This window comes from Molothrus ater, chromosome 22 (assembly GCF_012460135.2).
Source record: "Molothrus ater isolate BHLD 08-10-18 breed brown headed cowbird chromosome 22, BPBGC_Mater_1.1, whole genome shotgun sequence".
NCBI classification, from domain to species: Eukaryota; Metazoa; Chordata; class Aves; order Passeriformes; family Icteridae; genus Molothrus; species Molothrus ater.
Window position 1 is genome coordinate 7,977,080 of NC_050499.2, and position 17,592 is coordinate 7,994,671.

At 54.0% G+C, this 17,592-nt stretch overlaps 1 protein-coding gene across 5 annotated transcripts in view; it reads left to right on the forward strand.

Moving 5' to 3' along the window:
• Positions 1-17,592, forward strand: part of ZBTB16 (zinc finger and BTB domain containing 16) — a 54,533-nt gene that overhangs the window by 12,726 nt on the left and 24,215 nt on the right. For all 5 annotated transcript variants that reach the window (XM_036397466.2, XM_036397467.2, XM_036397464.2 and 2 more), the window contains one exon: positions 14,515-14,612. In XM_036397466.2, the coding sequence (XP_036253359.1) occupies positions 14,515-14,612 (98 nt within the window). The remainder of the gene's footprint in view (positions 1-14,514; positions 14,613-17,592) is intronic.

A 17,592-nucleotide genomic window follows, 5' to 3' on the forward strand; every position in this document is an offset into this window, starting at 1 on the left:
AGAGAACTATTTGGTGGCTGGAGCATGTGGAGGCTCCTGCCTCCAGATGTGTTTTGCAGCCAGAATATCCCATGTTTAGGGGTGTTTGTTGGAAAATCCATAATACTTGTACTAATGAGTGATGGTTTTGTCATTTTCAGTGTCTGTTGCTGGTTACATTTCCCTGTGTGTATAAACTTTGCCTTTTCCTTAGTAAATAATGCCAGGAAAATGAGGGTGAAAAGCATTATGACTGTGTGGGCACAGAGATGGGGCTGTCCCTGCACTGCTGCCTGTCCCAGCCCAGCTCTGGAGTGGCCAGGCAGTCCCAAAAGGGCGTGCAGAGCAACCTGGCTGCAGCCCCAGCTGCTGACATTTCCAGTGCAGCACTGAGCTGCCCACGGGGAGGACCAGCTGGGGAGCAGGAATGGTGCTGAGCATCATTTTCACCCGACATATTATTGCTCTTGCAAGAGCAGGTTTGAAATCTATTTAACTTTTCAGTGCCCTGTACCCCTTTAAACGTTTCCCCTTTAAACGTTTCCAGTGTGTTCTCGCTGATGGGTTACCTTTTCTTTCCCCTTGGGCTATAATTAGTGTCCTTTACACAGAATTGCCTTAGAATTGGATTTGAAGAAGATAAGAATCAAATTACCAGTATTTATCTTGTAAATTCCAAAAGTTCTACTGAGAGGTACTGTACAAGAAGGATTTTTAAAATATTGTGCCCTGAAAACACCAACCTCCCGTGGATCCTAGGATTCTCCTGAGGGTCACGTCTGCAAAATACCTTTGGATGCAGAACAGGGAAAGGAGGGAGACAGGATGGTTCTGTCCCCACCAGAACCCTGCTGATGGGCTGGGGAGACAGCAAAACACCTCCCCAGGCAGGTGGAGGTGCTGAGTCAGGGCAAGGATCTCCCCTCTCAGTGGGTGACTGGATACAGGCTGGGAGCATTGTCTCAGGCTGGGCTTTGGTTTTGGCTGTCACATCTGGTCCTGTCTAGGCTGGAGAGGAGAAGCCTTTGAAATGCCACCCCTCTCCCATTTTTCCAGGCTCCCACTTGGGGTCCCTCCCCACTCTGACAGGCAGTTCTCAGATGGTGAGGCAAGTTGAGCACCAGAAAGGGATGAAGGTAATTTTGGTGGGCTCTGTTTTGACAGAAATTAAGCATCTGAATTTAAATGAAGGAGATGGAGAGCCCAGGCAGCTAAGACTATATTTTCATAGTATAAGCAGTTGCAGAAGAAGATTAATGGCATCTGTGTAAACACTCCATCGCAGCAGCAAGGGGCTGGGGTTTTTTAATAGTTAGAAAATACTAAGGATGGCTGGAGGCAGGAGACACCGTACTTCCCTTCTGCTCACACCTTCCACCTCCCCGTCCATCCCACAGTAAATATTCCAGCCAGCCTCAGCCCCACTCTCCCTTCTCGCAGTAAATTACATATTAAAGTAGCCTGGTAACTGAGCACCGGTTGCTGCGCGATAAGCTCCGGGAAATCGATATGTTTGCCATGTGCCTGCTTGTTTATGACACCTGCCTGCCGAGCAGTTGAGCAATGCTCCACGGGCCCGGGCTGCACTCACGGGAGGGGCTGCAGCAGCACCAAAGCATTTTTTTGCTTCCCAAGTGAGAGATATTGGCCAGAGCTGCCTGGCAGCATCCTGCCAGGGGGTAAAATAACAGCAGCGATGATCTTTGGTGATGCAGAGCACGGGGAAGCAGGTAGGATCAGAGTGTGGGTCACAGCTTCTTCCATTTTTGGGGCTTCTCCCTGCCCCTGCAAAGGTTTCTGCTCTGGTTCCATTTGCCACCTGCATGGGTAGGTGTGGGAGCAGAGCCCAGGCGTTTAAACACTCATTTTGTGCACCCGGCGCAGGGAGGCAGCTGCCCACACACAGAGCTTTGTGGGTGAGGCTGGCATCTCCAGAGCTCTGTGCCATGAGCTACGAGGCAGGGACCGTGCATTCCCCAGAGTGACACACAGGACCCGTTGGCTGCTCGGGATGTGCCCCAACCCCTCAGTTTGTGAGCAGCCAGCCCAGCTCAGCTCATGAACAGGGATAGCCCTGGCTTGAGAAAACTCTTCCCCTTCTCAGCCCAAGAGAGCTTTGGGTGCTTTGCCTGGGCAAGGGTGGGTGCCTGCTCATGTGCACCAGTGGGGCTTTGGGGTGGGAGCTGACATTTTTTCTGAAATCCCAACTCAGCAAGCTGCAGTAATTGACCTTTTGACCCAGATATGAAGTTGGAAGGTAAAAGATACAGCTTGCAAGTTTTTTATAAAACTGTTGACCTCTCACAAGATTAACTCAGAGATAATAGTAATTATCAACAGCTTATGGTGGATCCAATCGATGGTGAACATTACCTCCTGCCTAAAACTGAAGGTCGGTGTTTTACTGCAGCAGAGATAACTGCCACGGGTGTTCACACTGCCATCAGCCATAAAACCTCCCTGTGCAGAGGAAACCCCTGAATGGAGCCTGTGTGGCTCCTGTGGGAAAACAGATCCATGGGATGGGTCAGTGCAGTGCCCAGGCATGGGGTTTGGGGATGCTGAATGCTTCAGGACAGAGCAAACAGCCTCCCTGCACTGTGCTGGCACAGCAGGACAGTGGCTCCCATGGGATATTTGGATCAGGAGAGTGGGCAAGGAGAGGCAGCACCCTGCTCCAAAGAGACACGTCCTCTTCCCTAGCTTTTGATTGTGTGCTTTCACTTTTTATGTACGAAAGATTGTCCATTTAATTAACTAGAGAATGCAATTTCAAAACCACTAATGCTTTACACATGACAGCTTTTAAAACACAAGTGGTGTTTCAGTCCTGCACCACACTCCCTCTCCTCTTCTGGGTTGTTTTGGAGACAGACATTCCCTCCCAGCCCACCCTGATTCTTGAACAGGATTTGAACTGATTTGGGGTGTTTGATCCTGGCTTTGCCTTGTCTGTGCCTGGGCTGGCAGGAGCCTCCATAAGCAACAGCAGCTCTTCCCTCCATGTCCTTGTCTTTCCCTGGGTGTCACCTGTTAATCTCCAGCCAGCTGTACTGTGAGCTGGAGCATCTTTTCTCTGGCACTGGTGAGCAGGCTTCATTTCTGTTCCTTAAGCCATGGTTTATCTTTTTTACCTTTTTTTGGTAGAGCTGGTTTCTAATGGATGTGCTTCTGTGCACACCCTCACTTTTGACCCCTCACCTGAAACACCCTTCAGCCTTTCCAGGTTCTTTAGTTTTTACCAGGCATCTTTAAGCTGTCCCAAATGGATAAGGTGGGGGGATGCTGCAAAGGCTGGCCAAGTGGCTGCAGCATGGTCAGTCCAGGCAGCCTATCCAAGATCTGCCCACCCTTGCTGGTGTGAGACCCCAGGGTGCTCTCTCTCTCTGCAGCCCCCACCCAGCGCATGGATGGGCCCCAGAGCCAGCTCCTCTCACTGCCCTGACTATCAAGGGGAGTTGCAGGTGGCTCTGGGGAAACCCCCGATTTTCCCTCCCACGTGCCTTCCCCAGCCTGGCGCAGGGAAATCGGGTGGGAACCTGGAGGCAAGGCGCTGCATTTGTTGTTAAAAACTTGCTTGCACCATCCCCCCCCCCCCCCCCCTTTTTTTCCTCCCTTTTTTTTTTGTAGCTTAGAAACCTCTCTTTGTGGCAGAAGGCTGGGAGGGTTTGAATGCCACATCCCGGCGTAGGAGGTTGACTGGGACCATACGGCTTTATCATTCATTAATTCCTGTGCTCATTCATCCCCCTATTTAAAGTTCTCTGTAAAGACGGGAGCTACAGATGGTCTTTTGGTACCCGCTTTAGCCGTCAGCCCTCAGCCCCGACAAAGGGGTACAGAGGGAGCAGCAGAGTGTACAAAATATTTCCAACCATTAGAAATCGAGGTCTCATTCACTGGCAGCTCCTGTTTTGAAAGCGAATTTATGCAAGAGCATCATAACCGTTGAGCCAGAGCATGGCCAGGAGTGGGGCTGCTCGGAGGGGCATCATCAGCTGCTTTTGCCTGTGGTAATTTGGTGCCAGGTCACTGTTTCCAGTTTTATTTAGGAATTTATTACTGTTACGACACCAACATCACACTGGGTGCGGGAGGCAATGTCCAGAGTGTGCCTGGCAGGGATGCTGTGCCTCAGGGATCCCAGGGCAGCTCGTGCTGCCTGGTGGTTTGTCCTTGCTGTTTGCTGGCACAGCAGCCACCGCATTCCCAGCACATTGAGGTTTTATGTGTGGTGACAATGGTGTGCTGAGGCAGGGATGCACCGGGGCTGCAGTGCTGGCAGTGACACCCGTGACGCCTCTGCCTGCCCACGCCCCAGTTGCCACACGTGTTTCAAGTCCCACAGGGGATGCTCAGGGCTCCCACTGTCCCGGTGGTTTTGCCCTCAGGAAAGGTTTGCAGGAAGGCACTAGGGCTGTGGGGATGCTGGCACACAAGGGGGTGGCAATTACACCCCTTGACAGAGCAGGAATTGCCAATGTCGTGGAGATTGTGGAGTGCTGGGGCACACAGGGGACATTTCCTTAACAAACAGACTGGCTGGCTGCTGCCAAGGGGGCTCCAGACCTGATCCTGGGCACAGAATTCACTTTCCTTTCTTCAGGAAAGTCGGGACCAAAAGTTTTCTCATGGAAAAACCAAATTCTGCAATCTCATTTTTGCACATGCTGTGCTTAAATATTAACACCAATTGAGCAAATTGCCTTTTAACTGCCTTTATTTGCTTTCATTAACGGTATAATTTAAAAGCTCCCGAATTTGCATGGAACCTGTTGTGCATGTTGGGGAGGGGAGTGAGGCTGCTCATAGATGAATTAATGGTGAGCAAGGCTCCTTGGGGAGGTCCCACGGTGCCAGGATGGCTCAGCAACGCCCGGCCTCGGGACGCCGCGTACTTTTGGCCGGGGCCAGGGGGAGTGGAGCGTGTTGTCAGTGCTGGCGTCCTGCTCGGAGCTTGGCTCGCCAGGAAGGTATTTATTTATTTTTCAGCAAAACACGTTGTACACTGAGCAAAACTAATTATGGAGAGCTGAGGCAGCGTCTTCTTGTCGGTGCACTGGCACTGGAACCAGTGCAGGAGGGTAAAACTGCAGGGGAAGCTGCCGGTGCCGTGCCCCTGCTGCTGTCCCCCGTGCAGGGCCCTGCAGAGCCAGCAGCATCTGCCCACACAGCTCTGCCATGAGGTGACAGCTCCAGCGCGGTTCCAGCTCGCTCCCTCGGCGCAGATGTTCGTGTGGCTTTGGGAGCAGAGCCAGCTCGGACACGGCGGATGCAGCGCAGTCCCGCGTGCTGCACCATGCAGTGCTGACAGCTCTGCCCAGGCTGGGCGAGCTCCTTTGACACGTCCCATTTCCGTAGTCTCTCCCAAAAATACGTGTTTTCCGAGGGGGATTGTGCAGTTGGATGGACAGCAGTGACCCCGGTCCCTGAGCTGCCGAGGTGTTTCCCTTGCTGCCACCTCCTCTTCCTTGGGGCTCCCCAAAACCCGGTGCAGTGCAGATACGTTAATTTTCTGCCTTGACAAGGTGCATAATGTTCACTTCCCAACTTGTAATTGGAAATAATTAGCTCTTTGTCCTCCCTGGGAACTCCTGAGGAGACGGCATAGACCTGGGCAAAGGCAGCGGCGCTGGCGGAGGACGGGAGGAGCCCAGTCCGGGGCTGCGAGAAGCATCTGGGGAATCCACGTGGAGCGCGGCATTTCCAGCCTGTCCGAGGGCATCTCTCCTGGCGGAGAAGGACTGTGTAACAGCCCAGCGTTACAGTTTCATTAATCAAAGACACTTCCACTGCCCCCGTACAGCAACACGGCTGCTGCGCCTGTCCCTCGCTGACAGCTCCCTAATTCATCTTCTCAGGGAAGGGGGATGCGCTGCTGCTCCCCGCTCGCACTGCCAGTGCTGAGGCCATCCCCCGTTCTCCTTCCCAAACTTTTGAAGCCCAGCCAGCCCAGCATGAGGAATACTTTGGGAGACTCTCTGGAAGCCCGTGAGCACAGGGCAGGCAATGTGCTCAGAGCAAAGGCAAGACAAGACCCGTGGCTGGACTCCTGCATGCTTGGGGTTCTACCATCCCCTCTCCAAGGGAGGTGTCTCTGCCTGTCCCCAAAATACAAGCATAAAACCCCAGTGTGTGCCAGGCAGTCACATCCCAGGAGCTCAAACCAGCCCTGCAGAAAGGCACGTGACAATGCACAGATCCAGGCGGTGGCAGGTTGGAATTGGGCATCCTTAATTCCAGCTACAAAAACACAATGTTTTGGAGTTGCTAATAATAAGAAAGTGTTTTCATCAAAGCTTTATTCGTCTGTGTGCTGACATCTGGAGAGCCAAGATAGATATTTTCCTTAAGACTGTATTTCCAAGCCATGAGCTCTTCCCTGGCTGTTAATTAATCCTTTGTAGTTTAGCGACTGATGAAATCATGACTCTATGAAATTTTAATCCTTGCGCTGTATAGGCACAGCCGACATTATCAGAGGACCCCAGGTGTGTGCTTGAAATTAGTTTGTTGAATCTCTTGCATATTTGATTACCTTATAAAACTCCTCAGGATCTAGGCTGCTCATGGGAGCAGTGGCAGCGTTTCTCTGTGGTTTGTGCCCGTTCCCTGTGCAGTTCCCAGGCGGGTGAACCGGGGCAGAAACGAGGGAGGCACCAGGGAGGGGGCAGCAGCATCGTCAGCATCTCCATAGGGAGGTGAGGGGTGGGAGGCACATGTCTCCCTCATGGAACAGAGCAGCCAAGCTCTGGATGGATTCCATCTGGCACCTGGGGGCTGTTCCTACTCCCTGAAGAGGAGCTCAGTGCAGGGAAGAAGCTCCTGGGCCCATCCCAGCTCATCCCTGCAGCAGCTCTGGGGTACCACCCTGTTCCTGATGCATGTCCAGCCTTAGCCCTGTGATCAGGTCATCAAAGAGAGTGGAAATTAAAACAAAATTCCCTCTACCCTAAAATTCTCCCCCTCATTTAGATTTCTCTGTGCTCCAGCACCCCAATCCACTTTCCCCTGTCTCCCTGCTTTTGGCTCTGTGGAGACTTTTGCCTTTTCCTCAGGGCTTCAAGAGCTACAGGCTCCCCCTTCCCTGGGGAGCAGCAGGATTCTGCCTGGACCATCCCAGGACTGTTGTCTCTGGAAAGCATCTGATGCATGATGCAGGAATCCTTTTCCTGTGTCACAGAATCCCAAAATGGTTTGGATTGTCAGGGCCCTTAAAGCTCATCCAGCTCCAGCCTCCTGCCATGGACAGGGACATCTTCCACCAGCCCAGGCTGCTCAGAGCAGGTGTCCCAACCATCCTGAAGGTCGGCAGGAAGGAGTGGCCGAGGCCAGCACTTTGCTGGTGCTCCAATGGCACACGTGCTGCTACGGAAACCAGATGATGAATATATTTTTAAACTTGGAATCTGTGAACCGCTTATTATTTCTGAATTAGGAATCAAAACATCTGCATAATCACGCCGCTGCTGCGGCAGATGTACTCAGCGAGAAGGTCACTTTGCTGTTTTGTGGAGATCTCGTGTGACTCAAGAGCAGCAGCTCTACTGATGCCTCTGACACCCGTGTCACAGATCTCGGATGATCCAAGAGCAGCAGCTCCCCTGCTCTCCTCTGACACCCGTGTCACAGATCTCATGTGATTCCAGAGCAGCAGCTCCCCTGCTCTCCTCTGACACCCGTGTCACAGATCTCATGTGATTCCAGAGCAGCAGCTCCCCTGCTCTCCTCTGACACCCGTGTCACAGATCTCATGTGATTCCAGAGCAGCAGCTCCCCTGCTCTCCTCTGACACTCGTGTCACAGATCTCATGTGATTCCGGAGCAGCAGCTCCCCTGCTCTCCTCTGACACTCGTGTCACAGATCTCATGTGATTCCAGAGCAGCAGCTCCCCTGCTCTCCTCTGACACTCGTGTCACAGATCTCATGTGATTCCAGAGCAGCAGCTCCCCTGCTCTCCTGACTCCTCTGACAGCCGTGTCAGGTCAGCTCAGCGCCGTGCCCAGCGCAGCCCGGGGCCGAGGCCACCCAGCACAGCTCCTCTTGCAGCGCTCAGCACGTCACTGTCACCAGATGCCCCAAGAACGGGGACAATGATTTTGGAGGGCCGTTAGCGCCGGTTATTCCCAGCAGGGCCGCGCGCATCGCCGCGCGTTAACCCCTCGGTGACGGTGGGGGATCGTGGAACTGTTCACATCAGTCTCCAGCGTGCCGGTGGTGCAGCAGAGATGCAGGGCCGATCCCGGGGCTGGCAGAAGCTGCTGACACCCGGTGCCATCACTCAGTGCACTTTCAGTAAATTGTGCAGTGGCTGCATTCTCAGTCCCCTTCTGAAAGCTGCAGATCCACCCACCCCTGGGCCTGTGGCAGCATCCCCTGGTCCTGCTGTGATGGACAGGGGAAGCTTCCCACTGCAGCTGCATCTAAGGGGTGCAGCTGATGGTTTCCCATCCGTGCTTGTCCCACCTCTTGCAAACCCATGGGCCCTCTTGCTTGGGGGTCTGGGACACAACAAAGGGAATGTTCACATGGATAAAGCTCTCTCCTGGGGAGTTCCATTCAGTAACAAATATTGAACACAGATTTGAAACCAGGGCCTTGGAATACGTTAAAAAAAAAAAATCTGTATGCTGCCCTTTTTGCTGTGGGAAGTTTGTCTTGTCTTTTCCCAACCCGTGGAGCTGGCAGCATCGTTCCAGTGGGATGCTGGAGCACCGGATGGGAGATGCTGCCGCACGTGCTTGGTCCAGGTCAGCAGCAAATTTTGAGAGTCGCTGCCCTTTGGCAGCATTTGCTCACATTTGTTGTGGACAGGCTCTAAAAAAGATCGGAATTGTATGTTGGGTGTTTGTGGCCTGGTTCTTGTCAGGTAAGGCAGGACAGCAGGATCCTTTCCTTGGCTTTTTTCAAAGGGGAAGTGTTGGCATCATGTGGAATGATGTCACTCCGCAGCATCTGGTTTGAACTCATAAATTAGCTCATGGTAGGTATAAATATTGGACAGGCAGGGAATTTCAGTGCTCTCTATTGATAGCTGTCCCCTCCCCCTGGTTGGTTGTTTGGGGTTTTTTATATTAAATCATTCAGAAATAGTAAAATCTTTATTTCCAGCTTCTGTAAGATTTATTTATTTGTTTGTTTATATTTAGCAGCAGTGGTGGTTTGAGGGCAGGCTTTTGGTTGGTTTTTTTTCCTTCTTCTTAATTTATTAAAGTGAAAGGAAGGTCTCAGCTCCCTTCCCCCTTCCCTGTGCCCTTAATAGCTCTCCCTGCTATTTTAATCCTCTGGGCTGGGAGCTGAGGGCAGAGCGGTGACTGCAGGAGCTGAGCCACCAGGACCATGGCCCGATCCGGTATCATCACCAAGTGTTGTAAATAGCCACATCAGGGGGAAAATCACCCTCTTGGCAGCTCAGGTGTGATGCTGGTGTCGGAGGGTGGAGAATGTGGGGTTTGCAGCCACTTGGTGTCCGCTGACCTTGGCTTCCTGCTCTGTCCCCACTGGAAATGAGATCTGGCACCACTGCCTTAATCTTGATAAAATAGATCGGGGATGAATCAATTTCGTATCGATTTACCTGGGCAAGGGAGACACCGGGGGAAAGGAGGTGGCAGGGAGGATTTTTGGGGAATGCAAAGTGGCGCTGGTCCCATTTTGGCTGCCCAGTGTTCAGTGCATCATGTCTGGCTGGTGGCTGCCCCTCTAGCAGGGCACCTCTGTGATGGCCCAGTGTAAATAAAATCAGAAGGCTCCCATAAAACTCCCTTATTGCTGCGGCACAAAGTTAGAACCACTGGAGGTTTGTGCTCCCTGGCACTCGTGTGCAGCAATGAATATTTTATAGGAAAGGAAATACTTAGTGTCTGAATCTTTTTATAGCTCTGACATTCCCATGGGTGTGAGTTGCCCCTTGCACCCGCACCCTTTGCCAGCACTCACGGGGCTGAGCCCCTGCAGCATCCCCTGCCCCACAGCATCCTCTGGTCCCACTGCCCACAGCACCTGCCAGCCCCACACCCCACAGGACCCCTGTCCCATGGCATGGCATTCCTGGGAGATGCAGGGGAACAAACCAGGGAAACGCAGCAGGAAGGATGGGGGAGATCAGTGGGTTGAGGATCTTGATCTGATGCTTGGGCATTGAGAGATGCAGCAAAACCACTGTGGAAGTCCCAAGTACAGATTTCTGTAGGGACAGGACACTCACATGTGTTTTTGCCTGGCTTTGGACTTGTCAGGACTCTGCTGTTTTGCTTGTGTCGTGCAGCCTCCCAATTCCCCCTCTGTGTTTTGTGTCCAAAACATGGATCAGGCAGGATCCATGGGCAGGGATGTGCAAGCTCCTGCAGCCGTGGATCTCCCGTGCCAGGCTGTTCCAGCCACACGCTGCTCCAGGCTTTGTCTTGGGGCTCGCTGCTCCAACAGGTACCGAGTGAACCTCAGCTGCGCTGGTGCCTTTCCTCAGCAGCAAGGGGCTCTTGCCTTCCCTCGGTAGCCGGCCGCCCTGCCAAGCTGTGCCCTGGCCCGGAGATGACAAAGTGCCCTTTAGTTAATTGCAGAACGGATCGCCTGGAGTTAAAAGTTCTGATTTATATGACTATGGCTCTAACTGCTCAATAACATGGGCCCGTAATCTACTTTCATTTCAAACAGAAGGGTGATTTATGGGGCAGCATGCCGCTTTAGCTCAGAAATGAGGTGTTCAACATATGCTCTGTTGACATAAATTTGGAATTTATCGCTCCTGTCAAAACTGCCTGTTGGACAAAGGTGCGCATTAAGGCAATAAATGGCTTGGAATAGTTTTCTGTCAAATTTCCTAACCATTGTATTCACTCTGTTTGAGGGGAAAAATACACACTTAAAAGTAATCAAACAGCCAAGAGCCATGTGTCTTTTTCAGCACGGAGGGAGGGGAGGGGGTGTCCCCTGCTTCCCAAAAGAGGTGGTGGGGAGGGGCTGGGATACAAGAGTTCCTTAAGTAAAGAGAGCAGAAGGCTGTTTTAGGCGGGGTTTTAAGCAGGCAGAGCAGAGATTTGCTTGTGGTGGCAGTGGGACACTTGCAGTGGTCTTTAGGTACCAGGACTGCACCCGTGCCCATGCCCAGTATGCTCCACCAAACTCCTGCACCCTGCGAGGCTCTGCCAAGCCTCTGCATCCCTGAGCACTGGTCAGCGGCGTTTGCCACCGAGCCTGGCCTTTTCACACAAAGCACCCTGTGGGGAAAACTCATAATTTTTACACCACGCAGTCTCGCTGGAGTCGCCGTCCCTTTGAAGTGCTTTTTGTGGGGCATTTACAGGCCTTTTTAATTACCGGCAGCTTGCGAGGGGCCAGCCTCTCGCCCGGCTTTTGTTTGCCGGGGCTGGGCGGGGAGGGGGGATCGCTGGGCTTGCATTCCGCATGGAGAGCCCCTTGCCAAAGCCCTGGGCTGGGGCTCACTGGGGAGGGTAGGATCCAGGCCTGGGACTCTGTGCCACGAGCATCCTTGTTGCCCTGGGCATCCTCATCGCCCTGGGCCACCCTCTGTGCCGGAGCATCCTCGAGTGATATCTCATCACCTGGAGGCTTTGGCTGACTTTGCTTCCATGCACTTCAAGTGAGACATTGTGTAGGAACTAGAGGAAAACCTTCTTTTTACAAAAAAGGCACTTTTCCCATTTGTGTCTGCTCTCCATCCCATGGGCTCCTTCTTGGCTGATGTGCTTGTAGGGACCTTGCAGGAGAAGGAGCACAGTTGCAGCCTCATATCAGAATAATAAAACATGGTTTATCTTTTGGCACAGACTTTGGGCAGCACTGGCATGTATTTTAACGCCCTTCACTCCCCCACCCCCTCTTTCTGGAGGCACAACTTCAGAAGCACATATTGATCTTTCCCCTCAGATCTTAACAGCCCGAGCAGCCGTAATACCTTGCTTACATCTGCCAGGTTTTTGTGCAGTTTTGCAACATCTCCTTAATCCGGCAAGCAGAAATAGAACGTTTCAATCATATTTCGCTACCGGGAAATGGAGCAGATAAAGCTCTTTAAGACCTTGTTGAAAGGGACCATGCAAGATGGCGAGTGATAAGAACGTCCTAGAAGCAGGCGCTGAGCGGAAAACTTTTGTTGCTGCTGAAATTTGTTGATGGAGATATTGCAACTAAATTACTCTTTGAGCACCCCTGTGCCCCATTGAAACAATGCAGAGAGAATGTGATTTGGGGACGTGGTAGCACCCTGGGCAGTGGCAGGTGGATTTCCAGGGCACTGTGACACCAGTGGGGTTGGGGGTCTCCTCATTTCCTTATTTCCCCTCTCTGTGCTGGGAAAATGGGAGAAGAGGTTGTGCTAGCCATAGGCTTGGGAGATGCAGAGGAAGGAAGCTTGTCCTTCTGTTTCTCTGTTTCTTGAGACTTGCTTAAAACAACCCCAAACCTCCATGTTTTACTTGAACTAATTAACCACTTAGACTGTAATTCAGGGAAAAGGTGTTCTGGCCTCAGAAGGGGCAGTGTGGACCCAGAGCATGATGTGGGTCTTCCTAACAAAGTGGTTTTAGCCCGGTGTTAAGAGCAGGAGTGAGCACAGCCCAAGCCAGGGAGTGTGACAGGCATGTCCCAAATTAAAAATGCAAAATGAGAAGGTTGTCACTTATTGAGCTGCTCGTTGGCAGCGGAGCCCTGTCAGGAGGCTGGTGTTTTATTTATTTTTGCAAGGCGGATAAATCCTTTGGATTGTAAACCTTCTTGGCCTGAATTCGTGCATGACTCCTAATCCTCTGCTATGACACAGTGAATTCAGGACAAGCCTGATTAATAATTACATTATACAGCAAAGTTGAGAGTTGAAACCAGCTCCTGCTCCTTCCCTCTCCCCTCAGCTCTGCAGCGTTCACCACTGCTGGACATCAGGGGGTCTTCTCCTGCTCCAACTCCTCTCATGCTGCTATTCAGTATCCTGCAAGGTGGGATGTGGGGCTGGCAGCCAGGGAACAAGCCCCTGAGCCCCATGGGGCAGGGGTGGTTTGGGGCTCTGGGCTCTCTGCAGCAGTGAGGGGTGATCCTGCTTGGAGTCAGAGCAGCAGCTGCTTTGCTCCAATAAAACTTACACATCAGGGGAAGTACAGCAGGAGCTCACAGGCACATGCTCCTCGCAAGCCTGCACAGCTGGGGCCGAGCCCTCCCACGAGAGGTCCACATCCAGCCCTGGACAGGACCATTCCTGTTTTGTCTTTGGCAACAAGGCAACAGAAAGCCTCTCGTCCTGCTGCGGCACAATGATAAATGGTGGCTGCGAGCAGAGGTCAGCCCACAGCTATGGGCTGTGTTACTCCTCAACACACACAAATACTTCTCTGTTTACAGCATCCGATGTTGAAACTTTGCACGTGCTGCTGTCCTGAGTCCTCCCCAGCCACAGGTCTGAGCAGCTCAGGGTGACCGAGGGCTGGCGGCAGCAGCCCATGCATTTGGGGCTCAGGGGCATCGATCAGCTGGCTGCCCAGCACAGAGCCAGGTGGCTTTGCAGAGTCTGTTTATCACCAGTGGAGGTGGCGAAATAAAGCACCGAGCCCCCATTCCACATGTTCTGGGCATTGTGTCCCTCCGTGCCCCCTTAGCAGCAGAGGCTGCTGTGGGGACCGAGCCTCAGGGTGCTCCCCGCTGGGTGGTGGGGGCTGAGCAATGGTTGGTCCCCAAGGGGAGGGGAAATGGGTCTGGGGGGATGCCAGGGGCAGCAGCAATGTCTTGGGAAGGAAATGGGATTGGGTTGGTATTTTCAAGCTTGGACAGTGCTCCTTTAACACTGCCTCCTCTAAAGGTCATTCCACTTGGTCCAGAGCTTGGTCACCCACAGGTGGAGCATCGATGTCTTCAGAGCAAGGAATGGGCAATAATGCAGAGTCTGGCCACCGTGGCACCGTTGCTGTGATCAGTGCCTGTGGGCAGTGCCCTGGGCAGAAAGGCCCCTCCTGGCAGGATGTGGGGGATGCTCAGCCCCCTGTGGGGGGGAGGCACAGTCGGAGGTTGTGCAATGCAGCCTGGGTGTAGCTCGCTGTGTACCTGGGGCTGCCAGGAAACGGTGAGTGGCATGTTTCCTGTTTGCGAGCTGGTGGCTGTGTTTGTTGCTTGTGATTTGTGTCATGCTGAATTTGGATGGAAATTGGGATTTGGTTAGAAATGCACACAAACAACCTCTTAAAGTGGTTGGGGGTTTTTTTGGAGTACAGTGCCTTTTTCAAAAGCACTCAGAACATGGGGAAGGAGTTTGCCAACACAGATTTTGCCTTAACTCCAGATTTCAGAATTATCAAGTTTATTAAAAGACTCCAACAATAGCAACAATGACAAACACTGGTGGGGACAGGGTTGTCTCCTCAGTGCTGGGGAGTCACATGGGACCCCCCATCCGTGTCCTCCCTGTAGTGTTTCTCAAGGCAGCACTGACTCTGGGCAATGTGTGGGCTGCAGGAAGCACCAGGCAGTTTCTCGGTGTTGTTTTGGGTCACTTCCCCCCATCTCAGGACTCACCCCTCTTTGTTCTCCCCTAGGAAGCTGCACAGTGGGATGAAGACGTACGGATGCGAGCTGTGCGGGAAGCGGTTCCTGGACAGCTTGCGGCTGCGAATGCACTTACTGGCTCACTCAGGTGGGTGGGGAGGGGCTGCTGGGCTGGGACGGGGGGTTGCTCTGTCTGTCCGCCCAGGGATGCTGTGGCTGCCCAGCTCACACGTCTCCTCTACAGCAGACACGTGCAGAGCCGGCTGCACCCTTCCCCGGGCAGCACATTGCAAACTTGTTCTCCAGTGCCCAGTAATTTGATTTATTTAAATTTTCTTTTTTGGAGTTTGTATTCAGTTCCTTAATTGTGGAAATATTTTCCAGACTAAGCAGCTTGGAATAACAAACTCTACATGCCACGCAGCTACTCATGGTCAGCCCTGCTTGTAGCGTGAGCATTGTTTCCACCTCGGGCCCCCACCGCAGGTTCGTTAGCAAAACTGCAGAATTAGGCGTTCTCTGACTAATGAATCCAAGTAGCAGGTTCACAGGCTGCAAGGCCTTTAATTAAATAGATAGGGGAGGGCTGGAGCGCTGCACTGGAAGGAAGGCTTGTGCTCTGCAAGTCCGTGTCAGCTGATGTTCCCCTTGGGGGTGCAGTCCTGGCACAACTGGGAGTCTGATGTGGGGACCTGGCGACAGCCAGGGGACCCCTGGTCCCCAGCACCGTCAGGAGTCCTTGTCCTCCTGCTCCGAGGACAGGTCTCTGGGGGGTGACAGGTACTGTAGCCACAGATCTGCTTGCACGTAGCTTGGCAGTGAAGCTGTATTCTATTTTAAATGCTGTTACACACTTTTATCTATATTTTACCTGTTTTCATTTTTTCTTCCCCACTTCCTCTTTTTCCCGGGGCAGGGGGGCACTTTGTCTGTCCAATTGCTGCTTTCTGTCAATAGTCCTGACCCCATTCCCATCCCACTATTTTTTGGGCCAGGACCAGCTCCTCAGGGTGCCTGCAGACAGCAGCAGGTTGCTGGGGAGGTCCCTGGGATGCTGGTCCCCCCGGACCGGGGCTGAGGGTGCCGCTCCCCCAGCAGTGGCACGCAGGGCTTGTGTTTGTTATGGTCGCGCTGGCTCACAGCCTGTCCCTGGCAGGCAGCCAGCTTTGTGGGTACAGTATGTACAGTGAACGCTGAGCCAAGCTTGTCATCACACAGGATTAATTTTTTATTTTTTTTTTTTAAATCCGGCAGGGACTGGGGGGGTGGGGAGAGCTCTGCCTCGAGCTCGCAAACAGCCGCTGTGAATTCCAGCGCTGTTATTTATTAAAGCAGGAGACCTTTGCACCTCTTCCCTCGCCTCCCCCCGCCACCAGCCCTGGACACAGGGAGGTTATGCTGGAGCGGTGCAGGGCTCGTGTTCAGCTCTGAAGGCAGCTTTGCCTCCACGCCAGTGGACCCTGTGTTTAACTGGGAGTTTGCAGTGGGATGGCTTGTGCCCCCTGGCACCCTTCTCCACCCCCAGTGCCAAAGGGTTTAAGGGGGTTAACATCTGCAGCTTCCCCGTCCAGGTGTTGATGGGCTATGGTAAAGGTTCCTACTGAGGACCTGGTTGGGGACCAGCCCTGGGGGGCTGTGGTGCTCTGTGGCAGGCTGGGCTGAGCACACAGCACTCTTGTGCCACAGCCTTGCAGGTGCAGGGTAAATACTGGGCTCCGTGTTGACTCTCAGTATAAAGTGTAAATGTAAAGCCTTTAATGCCATGCAGAGTCTTTCCCTACCTGCTGCCCGCACTGCTGGCAGACAAACTCTCAGGGATCTCTGAGGCTGACATGGAGAGTTGCCTTTCTCCCAGAAAAGCAAATTGTCAGCGAAGGTGAGGTGGGAGACCTAGCTTGTTGGTTCTGTGGTTCAGAGCACCACTGGTTTGACCAGGGAGGCTGATCCCAGCACTGCTGCTCCCTCAGTTGCATCCTTGCCAGAGCTGATGCTCAGTGGGTGCTCATTCTCAGCCTGGGATGCTGGTTGCTCAGCACCTGCTGTGAGCTGTGTTTGTTCCCCAGGACAGGGAGGAAAGGGGGTTTCTGTCTGTCCCCACTTGCTTTGCCTCTCCATCCAGCAGAAATGGCTGCTGTGGAGATGGCTGTGCTGCCCTTCTCCACTCTGGGCTGGGAACGGTGGGAACAGCCAATAGTGTGCAGGGATGCTCATGGGCAGCGTGGGGAACACACAGGCAGCAGCCCTGCAGACCCCTGCCTTGTTGCTTCACACCCTCCCTCCCCGCCCAAACACACTCCTTCATCATCAGGAGAGGCAGAAGAAAGCCCCAAGGTCCTACTGGGGGATGGACGAGCTGTCCAGGGAGCAGGGGCTACCAGGGGAGTGGGGTCCACGTGCTGGTAGGGATGGATGGCACCTCAGACAGAAGGGGACGGCGCATCCACATCCCACCCTTGCCTCTGTCTGCCAGTGGAAGGAGAGGGGGCTCATCCCGAGCCATCCATCCCCAGTGAGCACCGCCCGGTCCCCCGGCGGGTGGGCTGTGCAGGCTGTGCGGGGCTGTACGGGGCTGTGTGGGGCTGAGCGGGGCTCTGCGGGGCTCTGCAGGGCTCTGCGGGGCTCTGCGGGGCTGTGCGGGTCTCTGCGGGCTCTGCAGGTCTCTGCGGGCTCTGTGGGTCTCTGCGGGCTCTGCGGGTCTCTGCGGGCTCTGTGGGTCTCTGCGGGCTCTGCGGGGCTGTGCGGGCTCTGCGGGGCTGTGCGGGGCTCTGCGGGGCTGTGAGGGCTCTGCGGGCTGTACGGGGCTCTGCGGGGCTGTGCGGGGCTCTGCGGGGCTGTGCGGGCTCTGCGGGGCTCTGCGGGGCTCTGCAGGCTCTGCGGGCTGTACGGGGCTCTGCGGGGCTGTGCGGGGCTCTGCGGGCTGTACGGGGCTGTGCAGGCTGTGCGGGGCTGTGCAGGGCTGTGCGGGGCTCTGCAGGCTCTGCGGGGCTGTGAGGGCTCTGCGGGCTCTGCGGGGCTCTGCGGGCTGAGCGTGGTCCCCTCGCCCCGGCCGGTCCCGCGGCGCTCCCTGGGGACGCCTCCGCCCCCCCGCCCCGGCTGGCCGGCGTCCCGCGCTCGGTCCCGGGTGATGT